Genomic DNA, 19,707 nt, shown 5'->3' on the forward strand with positions numbered 1-19,707 from the left:
GTGTGCATGGACATGTTTGTACACGCACATGTAAAAGAGAGACTTTCGGCATTTCAGTTACAGCATAACAACGTAGACCAAACTCAAACTACCGTGATGGAGGTTTAAAGCCAGAGGCCTTCATAAACTCAAGCCACACAAGAAATATATGTTGGAACCAACCTTTTCCTTTTCAATGAGGAACATAAAGAGTTTCAAACCTCTCTAATGTACAGGAAACCAGCATGACTTATGATCTACACTACCAAGATTTGGAAAGAATTTACGTAACTATTGAGTTTTACAAAATTGGATAAACTACAAGCCAACCCAGTAAGTCAACCTTTTCCTTTTCAATGAGGAACATAACGAGTTTCAAACCTCTCTAATGTACAGCAAACCAGCATGACTTATGATCTACATTACCAAGATTTGAAAAGAATCAAGGTAACTATTGAGTTTTACAAAATTGGATAAACTACAAGCCAACCCAGTAAGTCAACCTTTTCCTTTTCAATGAGGAACATAAAGAGTTTCAGACCTCTCTAATGTACAGCAAACCAGCATGACTTATGATCTACATTAACAAGATTTGGAAAGAATTTACGTAACTATTGAGTTTTACAAAATTGGATAAACTACAAGCCAACCCAGTAAGACCTGCCATTGCTGTTGTGGATGGGTGATGGAGTTGGGGCCGTAATGCACCATTCGTACCAAACCTGCATGTATTAAATATTTCACATCAAATCAAAGTGAAAACTCACAAGAAACGATGATTGTGTGAAGAGGACTTCGAAAATCAGCATACATTAAGCCAGTATTTGCAGGATAAAGAGAGTTAAAAAAAGCAAAAATAAATTGTTCATCAGCAAAATAGGAGCTCTGATCAATCAAACAATAGAAAGAACTCTTTTCATTTCATCAAAAAGATTCAGATTCTCTACGCCCATGGGCATACACTACAATATAAAACCTGTTGGCTACGACAATTTTTTTTCAGATGGCTGACACGACTTTGATCAGAAAGAACGATAAAAAAATCAATTGAGGTCCCGAATGCCTAAAACCACCATCCATGAAATAGCCAGGTAGTGAAAATGGCACATTTGAGGTCCAACAAACCTCCGGTTCCAATAGGCTCATACTACAATACAGGCCCATTGATTTATAGGATCTTTTTTCCTTATTCTATAAATACAAGCAAAAATGATATAATCATTCCGCAGACCAAATTTGGGTAATGTGGCCATTTCTTCCTCTCAAGCCATTTAGGAGTGAAAACCAGCCCATTTGGCTTGCTCATGGGTGACAGAATTTTGGAATCCCACTTGTCAACGAAGTGCTAACAAAATCCTCGTAGTGCTTTAAAACAGAAACAAATAACTTGCTTCCCCACAATGACGAATGACTATACGGCTTTATAGTCTTCTTTGGACTTCCCAAAAAAGCTTTATGATTCAACGGCAAGTCCATAATTAAGGCAGAAAGTTTGGTTGGGAGATTGCACTTGATTGGTTGAGTAATTATGATTGCAACACTTATGTACAATCCTTCCAATGAACTAACCAAAACATAGACTAGAAAAACTATATTTACCTGGGGCTTCCAAAAATTGTTCTTTTTTCTAATGGGGCAATTTAAAAACAAGTTATATAAGGCTCCAAACTTAAAGCAAGGTTGTGGTGCTTATATAAACTACACTCTTCAAACAATGATGTTAGTTAGCTGTTCAAACATGCTGCATCAACATTCAATACGAGGCCATCAAGACCTCTAATGCTTCTTTTTACCGAGAGGACAATCTATGTATCCATCCGTGTGGGTGGATATTCATCCTCCATGTTAGCAAGACTTCAGACTTTATAGATCTTTGGATTCCTCGCAAGGTAATGTGTCCTATTTTCATAGTGTTCTCAAGTTCTGGTATTTTTTTATGTTTTGGTATTTTTAGATGTTCCTCTCTGCATCTGCTCACATTTAAAAACTAGTTTCCATTCAACACATACACAAACTATTACTTCTTTGACCATGGTTAATCTGAACATGTAAAGATTTTTCATATTGGCATACCACAGCCTGTCATTTAGAAAGAAAGCTGGTCAAGTGTCAATTAAAAATGACTTCATGCCGATTGTAGATAGTTTTTTAGTGTACTTCTCAGAAAAAGAACTAAACTACGAAGTCTGAAAATTGATTACCTTGGTAGCACCACAGCACCGCCAGAAGTGCACTCCTAGAGGTGAACCCGAAGGCAAATATATAGGACTCCTCAGAGGGAAAAAAATGGCAAACCTGATTCAGAAAATGAGATATGTTAGAACAATGATGATCAACAAGAAGATTGAAATATCAATCCCAAAACATGGATGACATTGCATCCAAAATACATACCAGCTAAACATGTTTGGGGTCGCTGTTGATGGTTCAATGCCCAGATGAACATCTTTGTAAAGCGTTGCATCAAAATAGCCAGCAAATCCTAAATTACATATTGGCGACAGGTGCATGTTAGATCACCAATTCATCCATATAGCAAAAGAGACTTTTTTTTTTTCAGGAGCAAAGGGACCTTTTGTGCAATACAATAATTAGACATGTTGCACTTGCATACATATTTATGGAGAACACTTAAAAAGACTCATGCATGAATTTCTATAGTATTTCGCTCATGGCTTATCACCATCAAAGTCCATCAATAAGTCACAATTGTCTAATCGTATTTTAATTTTAACATTTTTTTTACTAATCAAATTAACCTGAAATTTGGTGGATTGGTGCACATCAGTGAGGAGCACCTAAATAAAACATAAAAGAAATAATCCAAATAATAAAAATAACCTAATTACCCATGAATCTTTCAGGGGTATTTCATCATTTTATTTTTTAGAATTATATTTAAATATTTTATTTAGGTGAGAGCTGGTTAGATCTACTCACGTTACAAATTTCAGATGAATATGATTTGTAAAAAAAATATTAAATTCAAACTCGATCAGACAACCATGACCATGTGATGGACTTTGGATGGCAATGAGCCATAAACAAGATATTGTAGAAATTCACTCATAAGCATTTGTAAGTCTTTTCCCATATTAACTATTGATAAATAGACAAGGGAGACATTTTTATGGGGTTTAAAGGGCAATATGCTCATCACGTGTCCACCAACTAGATATTAGAAAGGTGTGCGACTCCAATGCTCAAGGAAATAAAAATAGAATTTGGGTAATGATGTATATATGGATATGTAGAAATCAAATATTGAATCTTTTTTTTGTTTTTTGGTTTTTTTTGGAGAAGTTGACCATAAGTTGTTTCACTGCAAACAGAAGTCAGAGTTTGTGTAGTGGCTCCAACAAATGGACGCACTACTAACATATACAAAAAGGGATGGGGAGTTCACAGAAGAACACGTACAAAAAAAGTCACCCCTGGCAGTATGCTGTACAGTGAAAAAGAAGAAAAGCAAAATTACAAACCGGTCTTCGGAAAAAATGCTAGGTCCTCCCACCACTGGGTACCAGTCTACAAATACCGAACCTTTCTCTTTTTTTTCTGTATTACTTTTTTTCAAATTTAAGAGCACCAAAACCAAATCCTATTTTTGTCATGGTGAAATTTTTCAATATAGAATGCAGAAGGCAGAATGCTCAAACATGAAAAAGGCTTTTTGGGTCATCTCTATATAGAAGGCAGAATGCTCAAACATGAAAAAGGCTTTATGGGTCATCTCTAAAATGTTCAACAGATAGTACCAATTAATCTGCCTCCACAATGAAATAGAAAGATGCATAATGTAGAAAATCAGATGAAGATTCACTATATATGACATCTTGAATAATAAGCCAAAAAAAAATTATAACTGCATAAGAAAAGAAAACTATATACCATGCACCAGAGTTGAGCCCGTATCTGATGGTATCTCAAACAGCATTTTCTTATACCGTTGGTTTCCTTTCTCAGTTGAGTTATTGGGGTGAACAAAGGTAAAGACCTAAGATGGCAAGACAATAGACAAGATATACGATCAGTAATGGCATTATAGAAACAACCACCAACCACAAATTCTAAAAGGGAGCATCTTAAAATCATTCTGAATTATTCTGAATATGATGCATCAACAAAAAGCCTAAACACAAAGCATCAATGGTGGCAAATTCCAAACTTCATATACAAATAAACATTTTAATTAACATAAAGACAAGATATGCAGAGTACCACTACATAGTACAAAATACCCAACCTGTGCACATAATCAATTTTTAAGTATGGAACATATTTACTTCCAATGATACAATAATGAAGAATGGGGGATAATGATTTGGAAATACGATAACTTAAGATGTGGCAGGAGTAGCTCACTGGTTGTGAGGGCGCAAGCCTTGCTACACGATGTAATTTGACCACATAAGCAGTCTCAAAATGTTGCATGTCTTTATGTGATCTCACCTGCAGAGAAAGGAAAAATGTTCAAAATACCAGACTGCAACAAAACCGACCACAGCACAGTATGCTACAAATATGGCGCTTACATCATTGTATAACCTTGATGCTGTCACTGGCTGGATAAAACTCGTATACCTGAAACAACATATATTAAGAAAAAGTAACAAAGGAACCAACAGAAGAACAATCTCTAACAAATTTGAAATAAGATGGTTCTAAAGTGCCTATAAGATGGTTCTAAAGTAATTGAATAACCATATAGATAGGTGACATGGTACTCATACGATGATGGAATTGAAATGCCATCAGGCTTTAGAAATCTTTGTGCTCCATCAAGGCACTCTGGGGAGAGCTCATTATCACCAAAAGAACCCAGTAATTCGCTCACCTGGGAGCCAAAATACATTAATAACATACAGCTTTTGCCTGAATTTCAGAAGCAGTAGTGAAGGACAAGAATTGGTACGCATACTATACCAATATATCAGCCTTCTCAGGCGCATCCCAACATCTCATATCGCTAGAAACAACAGTCACCAAATTCTCCCATCCCTCTATTTTTATCAAGCTCTGTTTCACGCAAAGAACAACTTTTAAAAATTTTAATTTCCATATAAGAAACTGCAAGAGATTTTAACCTAATTGCCATGCCTATAGGTATCAACAACATTGATAGCAGAGGAGGCTTCAAACTTTAAAGTTTCCAAAAGTTCAATAAATTAACACCAATCAGCAAGTGATGATGACAATCACAAACACATGCACACAAGGGCACACGCACACACGCACCACACACACATGCATGCAGACGAACGCACGTGCACACACACAACTCACATGGAGAGTCACAACTGCATTTGGGTTTTTCTCCACAGCATAGACTTTCAACTTCCGTCCTGTTTCTTCAGCTGCCTGAGTTACATCATTAATGCAAAGAAAGAAAGCTTCCGTGAATTATACCAAACAAAAACAGATACACAATTACGCCAACTATTCTATTTAAAACTTGATGTAAAAAAAATACCAACAAAAGCTATAAAAGAAAAAGATCATTTGGCATCGGGAAATGAAGGCACCTAAAGAGTCTTTCATAAAATAGAAGTTTGGGATGGGAGATGAAGTGGAGAGGGAGTATCAGGGTTTAATTACAAGGGTCAAGGCATACAATACGTCGAGTCCAATTAGAAGCAATTTAGGAAAGGAAGTAGATATGGAGTTATCGAGAATCTCAGCATCCAGGTCTCTTCAATCTAATGATGGATAAAAGGCACACCCAGTGGATTATTCAAGAGGGAGTGATACTTTGTAGCCTAGTTAAAAAGGAAACGAGGAGCAAGAGATTTTACAGTTGTTTACCCTAATGGAAAATGTTAAAAGGATTTTCTCTAGCATCCCAATAGAAAGAATAACATGCTTCTGAATTGCATGGCAAAAAGTTCATAGATAAACCCAATTGTGAAATCAACCTGTAAAGAAGCCCTCACAAGAGGTCCCCTCCCTGCTCCAACAACCATCAGTACCTATGTCCACAAAAACAACAGTAAATATTATTTCTTTTCTTGAAAGACAGTATATATTATTTATTCAGAAAGTATTCCACTATTCAACAAAAAACAATGTTTCACAACCGCTAAAACTAATACACAAAGATAATGGGATTAACTATGGCCATTTTCTTTTCTTCTCTTACAGTTATTACTGATGATGCTTTCTCATCTGGTATCCTATCAAGCAAAGCCTTGTGCACTGCCCTTTGATACTGTCCAAATTTAAACCGATAAATTAGGAGTGAATTCCAAATCAAGTAAAATGACTAAATTCTAATACCACTAAAATCCATAACTATTATAACTGTCAAAATCCATGGTAAGATTACTTCTCATAAGAAAAAAACCAACCTGACTGTATTTCACTGTGTCTTTCTCAAATGTTTCATAGGTTTGAGCCTCAAGATTATCCATAAGAGGCTGTAACCAAAAGAAATGCAAGGTCAAATTCCACAAATTCCAACAAAAATTGAAATTTTGAATATTCTATAAGCAAATTAAAAAAGTGAATAAATATCATAAACAGAAATATTTACCTGCAAAGGCGACTGCAGAAAGTCCCTGTAGTTAAGCTGGTCCAGAACAGTTCAGAATCAATACCATGTCCTCAATTCATGCATAGAGATTACATATCACTCAAAGTTCACCAGTTATACAAGAAACCCCAATCAGCCTTACCTCAAAACGTTCTTGCTCAGGGAGTGGACCCATCTTCTGATAAAGGCAACCAATGTAATTCAAGTATGGCCGAAGAGGATCACTGGGCATAACTGAACAAGGGAACTAAATGGTCTCAGACTATTTCTTCCGAGAGAAGAGTAGAGCAACGGCGTCAAAAGTTTTGCGACTTTCATAGGCAAGTCATGAATTCCATTAGTTATGGATACTGAAGAGAAAAAGAATATACTGAAAAGATAAACAAGTTCTCTTAAATGAATCCAAAATATGAGGATTTCATTCATCAATTACAGGTTCTTTGTTTGTTTGAAACACATCAAGTTCATCAATCTCTAACCCTATATACAGAAATAGGGCGAGTTAATGACTTCAAAGGGATAACTTCAAAACATACCTTCAAAACAATTACCATCATGATCAGCGCCCAAGTGCTCAGAACTCACTGGAGGAACTTTACGTTGTAACTTCCCAGAAAGTATAATCTGCCAAAGAATAGACCTACTGAGGAACACGAAATTACAATGTGTATCTACAATAAGAAATCTTATGATCTTATCATTGACGGAATGGTGAATGCCTATTGTTGGCATCAAAATATCACTAATTTGCAGTATAAATTAAGTACTGAACATTGAAGAACACGGAGAGAGAGCTAATAGAAGATTCATAAGCCCTAGCTGCATTATTTATTTTTTCAGACTGAGAATTCATCAATAAGCAGTGCAAATATGGAAAGGAACAAATACAACCAACCTGTACAGAGTGGTTAAAGAAACCAGTCATTAGTTTCTGATGTGGCTTGGAAAGACAAGGGAATCCTTTTGCATTCGTCAAAAAAGACTGTACAGTAGAAAGGAGTATCGCATCAATATCAACTAGGAAAACATAAACCTAAATGGCTAAACATAATTTAATGCAGACATGCAACATATATACACTAGTCCAAAACCTTAGAAGATCCTTACGTTTGTATGGACGATTGCTGCCCTAACAGGCTCCCCAAACCAGCGTCCAAGTGAATTTGCAGATGGCAATGAACTCCTACTGAACAAGTGAGTAATTAAACTCTGCCCTCAACTTGAACATTATTACCTAAAATATAGCTGCAGAATTTAGCAATTCAAACCATCCAGTACTTACATATAGAATACCACAGGTCAGAAGCTCATTAAACTTACAATATGTCGAGGGCTAGAGACAGTTGACAATGATGCTCACATAGTAGTCGAAATGTATTCCACATTTCCCAGGCATCGATCACACGTCCCCCACCCTGCAACATAGAATAGTACAATAAGGAATGAATGCCCTTCTTAGGTTGGAAACTCGAAGCATACTAACCGACACACTCTGCGATTTTGGAAAGCAGAAAAATTCCTGGAATTCTATTTCCTTCCATCAACTTGAACTATCATGATAATCAGATGTGTATATACATGACCCATGTCAATTAAAGAATTGCACACAACTGGGATGCAAAGTAATCATAAAATCCTATTCGAGAAGAAAAGCCAACTGCACCTTATACTCATCAAGAATGAGTGATACAGCTAAGTGCCGTCCAGATCCATTCACAAATGCAAATTCCTCCACACACGCGATAAGTTATCTCTGATTGTTTGAAGTGTCACAAGGTACAAATGGAAGTACAACAGAGGGTTTGCGAGCAACCAAAAGAGCACAATAGTTGTATCACCAAGATACACCTATTTACAAAACCATAGAAATAGAATTGCAACTGCTAGAAAAATAGAAATCCAGCGCAAACTGAACGTCAAGGCTAACTGAGGATAGGGACACAAAGGTGGAGTTTTGGTGATAACTGATAAGGAACTGTGTATTGGTCTTTGACCAATTATCTAAACAGGAGTCTTGCTGGGCTGCAATTGTTTGTTAAAAGTAAAGGAACCAGATCTTCTGGCTTCTGCCCACTAGGCAACCAATTAGCTTTTGATGATGTAGCTTCGAAAGAGATAATACAATTGCTCTGCCTTCTGCAGACTCAGCAACCAAACAGACATTGAATTGGGATTTGCATCTCAAGACCACCACAATTATCAATCATGTGAACATCCACCATATACCACAGACTGAGCCCAATGTTTCTCAGCAGGAGCTGAAAGGAAGGCTCCTCCTATGCCCATCCTATTGATGTCAATGCCAAATTATCTCAGGAGAGTGACAAGGGGTTCTGAAATCTGAACCAAGGTGGATCCGACAAATTCAAGCCCAACCAAATGTGTTCATGAACTTTGAATCAACGAGAAGGAGAACATACAGACTTAAGATATAGTGGAAAGAAAGTGTTGAAATATAAATCCGAAGTGTTGAAGCATAAATCACTCACCAAATGACCACTATTTTCACTTGTGTTATCGTCAACATCTGGATCAGACTTCTCCAAAGGTATCCGTAGCCATAACTGCTTGGAGGTAAAATAGAATGTTGATTTAAACAAGGAAAAATATGAAACATCACCCGCAACTATATTTTTAACTGATAAATCAAATGGTCAGATAATGACCTGCATATTGTTTAAACCTTGCAAAATCTGGTTTATACATCTTGCGTAGTTACCACAGTGTGCTCCTCGAGGACTAGGAAGAATACAAGCCTACACAATAGAAGACCAAAGCACTGGATTTGATTCGAAATGGCATCATGAAATGAGGTAGCAAAGTAAACTATCATCTATAGACAAAACTCCTTCAACATATGCATCAAGAATTGAAAATGCTTTCAAGGATACATGCCACGCAATGCAAATCATTCCAACAAGAATCCAAACATTGTTTAGGATTCCATTCAACAGAACCACACCATAACAATATCATATACACTAAAGCACGAATACAGCAAAGAAACATCTGAAACAAATCCCTCCATATGTATTACGAACCTGCAAAGATAGATGAGAAGCCCATGCAATTTCCTGCTTAAGAGTAATTTCAGAATCCAATCGGAGAACTTCATCAACAGAATCCAAGTCTATCCATGAACTTATTTTGCCTGCAAACAAGGGAGAATGTAAAAGAGACTCCCAAGGATTTCATAAAACAAAACAATTAACATACAAAAAATAAAATAAAAACGGGAATTGCAAACACGGAGACCATTTATTTTTTATACAAGGAGGTCACAATTATTCGCAACCATCCGATGTGAAATTTAATAGCTTGGGTGTGTCACAAAGTTTGAGAAAATTTCTTTTGAAGTTTGAGCTTGGTCAATGTAGTAAATGCAGCCATCCAATTTCACATCCAATGGGTCAAGATTAATTGTGACCACCTTTTACCAAAGATAGGTAGCCTCATTGTATGTTTTTCCAAAAACAAGACCATGCGAACCTTAAGAAAAACAAAGAAATGCACTCTCCATCACTATGAATAGCAGATGAAAGATGACAAGCCTCAGAACATAAAAGAACAAACATTAAATAATATCTTAGGAAAATAAAGGCACAAACCACATTAGAATATTCAACAGAAAGAAATAGTAAATTCACACATGTAGAACTACCAATAGTCCGGTATAAATTGCTTTGAGTATCATAACGTACCCACAACATGACTACTCCATTGCGATGGACTCAATATCAAGTCGGAGCCTGAAACTGGCAAGACAAAGTCCCCACCATGATCAACTTTGTGCAGGCTCGGCCTGTAATTCGGTTCTATCTGCAATATCAAATCATTTCAATCCATTAGAATGTGACAAAAAATATATAACTCAAGAAGAAAATTCAATCATGTTAATTATATATAATTCCTAATGAACATGATGTGCAAGCTTGCAATGAAGACTGAAGAGTAATCGGACAAGATCACAAGTATTGAAGGAAGGTGATCCAATGCCATGCAATGCAATAGCAAACCCATGATGAGGCCAACCTTCCAAAATAGGAAGAAAGTCAACTAAAAGGAACATGCACTAGACTGCTATGCCATCGCCCATAAAAAACAACAGAGAACCAGTGAAGCACATATAACATCTATAAAGCATATCATAACTCCAGAAAAATTCCAAGCATGAAAGCAATAGATGAAACTAAAGCTCAACCACAATTTCAAATTTATCACAAGTTCTCTGGCCTACAATCCAATAGCCATTATTACCAAGACATCAAGTTCTAAACGGCCCATAACATTTGATTTTTGGATAATCATTGAAATTTAAAAAGAAAAATGTGCATTTAGGAAGAATCTAAGGTAGCTTCATTTGTGAGTATTTAAAAAGTAATTGATAAATGCTGATATTTTGTTTTTTGCTTTTGCTATTTTTGACAATTAACTTGAATTCACCTCATTAAAAAAATTGGCGTACATGATCAAATCCACAAAGGACTATAAGAAGTAAAGTCAGACACAATCAGGGTGGACAAAAACACCTTTTGTCTGGCCAACTTTTTTTTTTTTATGTTGTTAACTGTTGTATTAGAAGAAGTAAAAGATTACAATGGTCCATCGAGGGAGCCCACAGGCCAGGCCTCTCTGCAAAAAAAAAGGCTTCCCCAGAGATGGTAGCTCTATACAAAAAATGGGTGAGGCTTATAACAGTAGCCCACAATACAGTGAGTGTACAAAATTATAAGAAACCAAAAAACGAGGAATTCCAAAAGTCCTTTATGAGTAGGACAGAAAGACATGAGAAACCAAAAAAGACGAACTCTCATGGACCCGAAACACTTGAAGACGGTCCATCTTTAGCAAGTTGATCCGCCATGATGTTTGATTCCCTCCAGATATGCTACCATAAGACGACCGTATCCCTGCAAATGTGCATAAGTTCAACATAAATCGAAGCAAGGTACTAGGGAGGAGGAACAAAGCCTGCAGCCCAAGTTAAAATGTTTTGGGCATCTCCTTCAACAATCAGTGGTTGACCCAGGAGGGGTCGATCATCATGCCTACTTATCTGCTGCTTCTTTTAAATTGCCTCCAAAACTGGTGAACTGGTGAGGGATGGTCTCCAATTCCCTCATAAATTGGGCGTAGCCACCAAAGGCAACTTGTTCTCGTACTTACCCATGCAATTACAAGCCCCGTTCAACAACTATTTGTTTTCATATTGGGTTCAAGCATCTGAGATCAATCGAGACGGCTTTGGCTTCAGCCTCTGCAACATCACATGCATATGATGAGCCAGAACGTGATGCTAGGATTCACACAAGATGGTCTCTGATTAAAGCCCCAACAGCCATACCAAGGTTACCCTGGAACAACCATAAATTAGCTTCACATTATCAACAAGTGGGGATCCCATTTATGTGGTCCTTGGGTTCTTGTTAACGTACAACATGCTGCAGCTTGCCATTGAGTTTCATATTCATTCATTAAATATCCCCATAATTCCTTACTCAAGCTCATGAAACAGTGAATGTTTTATTTGTGTCCTGCACCCATCCTAGGCAATGGCTCTCATCCTTAAATCTCCTGTTATTTCTCATTCCCTATGTGACCCACAGAGCAGCAAGCAGGGACATCCTCTATGGTATCTTGCCTCCCTTGGAATTAATGGCAACGATCTTTGTTCTAAAAGTGCTTCAATATATTCTGGAGTAAATAAGAAAAACAAACTGACCCAAAACAAATTTCCATAGATTACCTAACTTCTCGCACTGAAGAATATGGTTTGTTGATTCAGTATTGCTACTAAGACCTTAGTTATTTGGGGTTGTGGGTTGCTGCAAGTACAGGAGTTAGTTTAGTACCATGACTTCATTGAGAAGTCCCCATTGCTCTCCGAGCTCCATAGCTCTCTGGCAGTGTACCAAAAATCCTACCCTTCCTGTAGCAATTTCAGTAGCACTATGAGCTTTTCTTCTTTCAAAGCACACCATAAGTTAGGGCTCCAAATTGCATGTCTATCCTTCCCTTCTACCATCTCTAATCAGAGAAGGTTTTACAACTCTGGGTATCAAAGTTTAAAAGCACCGTTGCCCAGCCAAAATATAGTTCACTTTCCCATTCTAATCGGAATCCTTGTAATTTAAATGAATAATTGTCGTCCTTGATTAAGGAAAAGTATATGATAAGATTATTTACCTCTAGTGCAAGGTGGTCAAAATCACTCTTAGCCGTTAAATGTGAAAAACCATATTGAACATGCTTAAAGTTCATAGAATATTTTTTTTGAACTTTGTGACATACCCTAACACCTAATGGCCAGAAGTGATTGTGACCTTCTTGTACTAGAAGTAAATGGTCTTATAGCACACAATCCCTTCATTAATTCCTTGCAGTGCTCCAAAGACTCCCACAAATTTTGTCACATCCATTATCCACCACCCTGATTCATCTTTGCCACACTTTTGAGTTATTACTTGTTTCCAATAGTGGCCTGTATCGATTAAAAAAATCAGGAAATGTGGACCACCTCAGCCTCCAGGAGATTAGAAGTAGCTCATTGATTCTCGAGTTCACTCAGCAATTCAAATCAAGCTAGCTCAAAGTGATGGGGGAAAAAAGGCTAAAAATTATTCAAGTCATTGAATTATAGATCATGTAGATCTATCGTAAAACTTCAATTTTTTATTCATAAACTTTGGGAACGTCAATTTCCAGAAAAGGGGCTTTGATTCAAAAAATTGAGCTATAGATCATGTAGATCTATCAAAAACAACAGGATCAAATAAATTTTTAGACTGAAATGGCTAAAAAATGAGCCACAAATTGAAAAAAATGGCATATTTATACTATTTTGAGAGAATGGGGGACTCCATATAGACCTGTTGGACTTGGGAAATATAAAAAGCATAACCAAAAACTCATGAATCACCCAAGTCGAGGGAAAGAAGCTGCCCAATCCACTATCGTGAACTGGGTGATCCATGTTTGAATAGGACCGAGTCTCTAATTCGTAAGTCTCTGGAACCAGAGACCTCCTTGTTCCGATTTGGATTGGACAATTGCCATCGGAATCAACAATTATTTGACATGGTTTGCTTCTTTCAATTTTCTAGTCAATAACTCCTCTTTACCCATTTCTTGCACACCAAGTCCGATTTCAGAAAGTGGTAATTGTGTCTCTCTGAGGAGCCCACCCATAAAATTATACACATTAACCTTTTAATACAATTGCATATTCATGACGACATTGAGAACATTGACGTAAATAAACAGAGAAGATAAAAAAAACGGATATGTTAAGTATTATCCCACACACAAGGCTAAGAATATCAATTTCGATGAGTCTAATTTCATGTCAAGTCCTCCCAACACCCTTTCCCTTGAGGTAACCAGAGGTATTTGTTTGAAAGTCTCTCTATCCAACAGCCAAAACAGCAATAGCCAAAGAGGCAGTGACTTCAAAATTTCTTCATAAACTGCAATTGCCATTAACTTGGTCTTGGTCATGGCAACCCTTAGGCCTGAAACAACTTTGAAACGGCGTTCAAAAAATCACTGAGTGGATCATAATCATTAAATCCGAACCAGACAAAGGGTCCTTGATTATCGAGCCTTACAAACATAACAATCCCTCGGAAAACATGGATCGCCCAATTCATTTCAATGAAGGAAATCTTTTCTCTACATTCAGGCGATTCCTAATTTTTGGGCAATTTTCTAAAAATCACCAGAGTCCAAAGAGGTCAGCATAAAGCCTCTTTTTTGCCAGAAACAGCAAAAATCTGTCCTCCAATCTGTCACTCATTTTGAGCCACTTTAGTCCCAAAATTTCTTCAATCTAAAAGTTGTTTACAAATATACAAGATCATAGATCAATTTTTTGAATGAAAACCCTGTTTTTTGCAAAAACTTAAGTTACAACAATTGGGGCTTTTCTCGAGTTTGAACTCAAACCTCTTTGAATCCAAATTTGATCATTTCAAACTAATTCAAAGTATTTTTATTCAAAACTGGTTTACAAATATTGTCAAAATAATGTGATTCAGATAAACATCAAATTTGTTTGATGATTTTGAATTCAGTGTTCAAAACTTCGAATCGGTGTTCAATTTTTTTTTGGGATGATTTAGAATGAACAAAATTACTTCTGATGATTTTCTTCATCAAATTTATTGAAACACTGATACAATGATTTTGATTTTTTTTTTTTTTTTCCATTATTTTGAGCTCTGCTCACCATAAGCCGACTACGATCATGAAGTGGATTATTCACTTGCTCCATGGAGGCATCATAAAAAGTCACGGTGTTGTCGGCATATAGGAAGAGTGATTAGAGGACCTAGCAATGCTAATTCAAAACCATTCAATGAGTCAGTATCATATATTCTTTTGGCCATACCAATGTTTTTAAAGTTAGAATCAAGCTTGAAACTAGACATGACCCACCTTTAATCTAGGGGCCAGACTTAAGAAAGTCCAACTCGAACTCAGCCATATTTTTAAGAAAACATTGAAGAAACCTACGGATACCATGGTTTTTTCACTCAAGACTGGCACCCTGACAGATTTGAGTAAATCAGCCAAGTCAGATTCAGATTCCTCAAGTTTTAAAACATGGGGCCACACTGCTAAAGATTTCTGCCATTACAAACAAGAGTAATAATAAGGGATCCTCTTTCCTACATGCCAGGAGCCTTGGAAGTATCACTCGGGCACCCCATTGAGCTATATTGACATGCTACCTATCAATGGACATCTGATCCAGCCCTCTACTTTTCTCCAAATCCCATCAATCTAAAAGTTTTGTCAAGATAAGACCACTCAACATGGTCATATACCTTTTTACGATCGATTTTTTCATAGAACTCAGGCTTTTTCATCAGTGTCGCAGGACTAGTGCGAGTCGAGCTACTTGGCCCCACCTATGGGCAAGGCTGAGTTATCATGAGATATGTGTACAACTCGGGGTATTCAAAAAAAAAGATCCAAAAGAATTGCAAAAGGTACGGGTATGTTGTATAAATTTTCAATATATGATTTTTTTTTTTGGGAGGAAAGTTTGATTTCTATATATCATTTTGGATGTTTTTGGCATAGATTAGTAAGTGCTTTTTTGCCATAATCCCTATTTTATTTTCCTTTTTGGGATTTTTTTGAAATGTCGCCAAATATAAATCAATTTCTTTAAATCATTTTTCTATATTTTCTTTAAATCATATTTGGACTTTTTAAGGCTGCTTTTTGTTTTTTCTAACTTTCAATACCTTTATTTTGTTCAAGGTTTCAAAAAACGCTGGGCGGCCTGCTTGGCGGCCAGTGCCTAGGCGGGCGCCCTGTAGTTTTAAAAAAACAAGAAACACCTAGCCCGCCTGGGCGCCGGCCTAGGTACATCCGCCCTGGGCACCCGCCCAGGTACATCGGCTCGTGTAGTGCCGCATGGGTCTAAGCAGGCAGATTTTTTGTCCAGGCCGCCTAGGCGCTAGGCGAACCGTTTTTTAAAACATTGATTTTTTATTTTTCAATTTTTTTTCTAGAGCTTTTTGACCCTTACAGGACTCAGCCAAGTTCACTTAGACTTAGACTCGACCGAGTAACCCACCTCGGCAAAGGGCAAAGTCCCTTGGGTAAGGTGATCTTCTAAATATTGCATTTTACAATCCTTAGTATGGATGCATTCACGATCAACTAATGCACTATCAAGAATTTGCCTATTTGCCTATTTAACAAATACAAATTGAAATACCTGGTTATGAACTTCTTTTAGCCAGGATGTTAGCACCTCTATTAGTTATTGTAAATACTGATTAGTATGCTTAGATCTTTTACGTCATCCATAACTTCTTTCTTGGGGATAACAACCACAGATGCTGCATCCATCCCTCTATTTGACTCCAAATTTTGAAGTACAACCACAGATACAGGCATACTACAAAAAATAAGGTAAATCGAACAAAAGGAAGAATATAAAAGTATCAATAACAGCTGGTTATCTCACAAGGAGAAATCAAGAAATAAACATGTTTCCAACCAGACTATGTGGTTCTGCTAAAGAAAGATCTCACCTCTACATAATATTTCAAATTCACATTTTTATCCATTACATTTTGGTCTAAAAAGGGTGAGGACCTTAAACTTTCGCTTAACCTGTCCAAACCCGGGTAAAGGAGGTGGGTTGTGTTATGTAGGCAGCCAACATAAAACTTTACTAAAAACTTTCCATGAATCTTTAATTTTTTACCCATTACAATTTATAATAATTATTTGATTGTAGGTGTAAGACAATGAAAACGACTATGATTCTCAGTATAAAAGGTCAGCACCACAATGATCTAGGAAAGATTACTGACCACTCGCACGATGATAAGCCTATATGGCAACGTGCAACTGGCTAAATTACAACCAGGAAATATGAGTCTTAGCAGATAGCCAAATAAATTTTTTTAATTCTGTATTTTTTTTGCTTCTCCCTCAACAAACTTAAGTTGAGAGAAACTAGTACATATTAGAAATCAAAATCATCTTTGTTCATATTCACTTCAATATCAAAAGGTATCCTAACTCACATGCAAACACCTTGTATGTCAATACGAACACGGACCATTACATGAGACCAAATTATATGAACTTAATATGTGTTGATAGTTTAGTCACTTCAGTTTATTTTGTTTCCAGTTAATGGAGAAAACAGTGCAAAACACACTAATGAAATCCCGTACAAAAGCATAACCATTTTACAAGCGTTGTACCCAGACAAATATGCTCAAATTAATATTTCTTTGTCACTCTCTAGCATGCCCATGATATGAAAAACAATAGTTCACATGCATGAGGAAAATCTTATTGTGAATAATCTCTTTTATGTAAGCCGTGGAACAGTAATTGGGGAAATATAAATTGTATGAATCCCCACATTACTGACTGATGCTGCAATGATGTAGGTGAGCTTACTGACCATTCACACCATAGTAAGCCTCAAGGGCTAAATATGTGACTGGCTAATTGGCCACCATATTTTTTAATTGACAAAATACATAATATAGATATCGTGCATGTATGTACCTGGTGTGTGGGCATGTTTCTGCACATGTACAATATGTGTCCACACATACATACATAATTGTGTCTAAGTAAGTAACAATCAATGGCAAACAAAACATATGTATGTACTACAACGATATATATACATATATGGAACTAAACTTGTATACATATGTACGTACTACAACGATATATATACATATATGGAACTAAACTTTTATACAAACATAAATAAAATGAAATTCATGGCATGGCACGCGCATCGAACTAAAAGGCACTCATGCATTATCACTATAAAGGCGCATATTCACACTCAAAGATATACGACCATACAACTCTTAATATAGGTGCATATATCAATAGATGTACAAGAATGCACAGGTACATGTGTAGATGTCCATATTTATGTGCATAACTGCATACAAATTGTTCAGCTGGTGCACCAGTCAAGCGATACTTTTAAAACCTCTAAACTGACCTTATGTAGAGTACATAACAAACAATTAATGGAAAAATATTCATTTAATGGTTTTTGGTGGGAATCCCGATCCAATTAACGGTGAATCTCAACTTAAATAGAACCAGACTAAAAAATTATCTAGTTCCAGTCAAACTCATACAATTTGGGCATCGTACCCCTGAATTTCAACTGCATTTCCCGAGCATGATCCAGTTATACAGAACATTCAAACTGTGCAGCTATTTTCTGATTCCTGATGAAGGACAACATCCATTGCTACGCTTACGCTGAAAAAACTCGAATCTTTGAACTATTGGTGCTATCTATTAAATCGTTGCTCAGTTAGTAGCAATAAATATGAAATCAAGGAAAAATTAAGCCATACAACGTGAGTAGTTATTGTGTTTTTGCAGTATCTATTCTTCATAATGAAAACAATTGCAAGAATTGCAATAGAACATAACAGTCTCAAAAAAAAAAAAAAACAATTGCGATAGAACATACATAGAATTACACATACATTACTACCAAGAACAACCAAAAAAACAAAAAAAAATACTAATCAATGGGACATACATATAAGTACACATACATAACTAACAAGAACAAAAATAAAATAAAAATACTAACCAATGGGAACACCATGAAATCGAATCCCGCCGATAAATTAGAAGCCAAGAGATGAGCTACATCATCTTCAAAGCCACTCTCAACACCACAGTAACGAGAATCACTCTTATCGCCAGGTCCTCTCTGAACCAGAGGCATTGTAAAACCACAGAGCCAACAAAAAATGCTCAAATACAACTTCAAAAATAAGCAAAATCAGAGCAGAAACAAATTCCTAGACGCTTATTCGAGCTATTAACGAATTGACAAATTAGAAGATATGGAGGGCCTAGAGGTCAGAGGCTTTATCTTAAGGCTTAGGATGAAAAGCCTGTGAAATTTTTAGAGCTTCTGCTACAAAACCCTAACCAGAATCGTGTTCGTGAATAGAGTGTAGCTCGGTTTTGCGCGGGTTTTTGCAGGGTTTTCGTTCAGCGGGAGAAAAATATGATCCATCGTACGCATAGTGCGAGAAGGAGAGTGAAGTCTAGGGTTTTGGTAAATGACTGAAGTACCCCCATTTCATATCTGAAATATCGTTAATACTGTGACCATTTGAGTGATAGTGCGCCTATCCCTAGTGCACGTGCTGTATATTCCAGCAAGGAATTCCACTCGTATAATACGCCATCGCCCGAGAATATATACTGTACACTTACGCCGTCAACTAACTTGGGAATATCTTTTCGATCGTATAATTTGGTGACAAGCTTTCTATGCTTTCCGTATATATTTCTCCTTATCCAACCGTTTATTTTGAATAGAGAGTTAAGATTGTCTCAATCACAATGTTCGTCTTTATATTATTTTATTTTTTATTTTTTTTATAAACTATTTTGACATTAATTTTTGTATGCCCAATCCTCTAATAAACTCACACTAGCGAAAAATATAAAAAAAATATTTCCAATAAAATAAAATAACCAAAATACCTTTGAAAGTTCTAAGAGATATTTTGATCGTTATATTTTATCTATAAATTATTTTTAATATTTTTTATAGGTGCACCTCAATGAGAAGATGGCACGTACCAAGTTTCATATTCATACAATTTGTATAAAAAAACTAAAAGTAAAATATTTTGAGACGTCGGATCTAA

General features: G+C 36.4%; 1 protein-coding gene across 6 annotated transcripts; it reads right to left on the minus strand.

Moving 5' to 3' along the window:
• Window positions 1-313: 313 nt before the first annotated feature.
• Window positions 314-19,076, minus strand: SKB1 (SHK1 binding protein 1). 6 transcript variants are annotated; one of them, XR_016040961.1, is made up of 23 exons: window positions 18,630-19,076; window positions 10,213-10,330; window positions 9,553-9,662; window positions 9,178-9,267; window positions 9,001-9,075; window positions 7,832-7,926; window positions 7,619-7,694; window positions 7,407-7,493; window positions 7,048-7,135; window positions 6,654-6,745; window positions 6,512-6,547; window positions 6,327-6,395; window positions 6,119-6,187; window positions 5,895-5,948; window positions 5,266-5,340; window positions 4,906-4,998; window positions 4,684-4,816; window positions 4,515-4,563; window positions 4,345-4,431; window positions 3,871-3,976; window positions 2,374-2,461; window positions 2,181-2,274; window positions 314-701 (listed from the first exon to the last, which is right to left on the minus strand). XR_016040961.1 is itself a non-coding variant. In XM_011627488.3 (23 exons), the coding sequence occupies exons 1-23, from the start codon at window positions 18,765-18,767 to the stop codon at window positions 618-620; spliced, it is 1,977 nt and encodes a 658-aa protein (XP_011625790.1). In that variant the 5' UTR covers window positions 18,768-19,076; the 3' UTR covers window positions 314-617. The 6 variants fall into 6 exon arrangements, 4 of the variants coding, with proteins under 4 accessions (XP_011625790.1, XP_088703113.1, XP_020527080.1 ...); XR_016040960.1 differs by having other exon boundaries at window positions 7,619-7,697; XM_011627488.3 differs by having other exon boundaries at window positions 4,713-4,816.
• Between the last annotated feature and the right edge of the window lie 631 nt (window positions 19,077-19,707).

Source organism: Amborella trichopoda, chromosome 1 (assembly GCF_054954075.1).
Source record: "Amborella trichopoda isolate Santa Cruz 75 chromosome 1, AtrichopodaSantaCruz75HAP2 v2.0, whole genome shotgun sequence".
Lineage (NCBI taxonomy): Eukaryota > Viridiplantae > Streptophyta > Magnoliopsida > Amborellales > Amborellaceae > Amborella > Amborella trichopoda.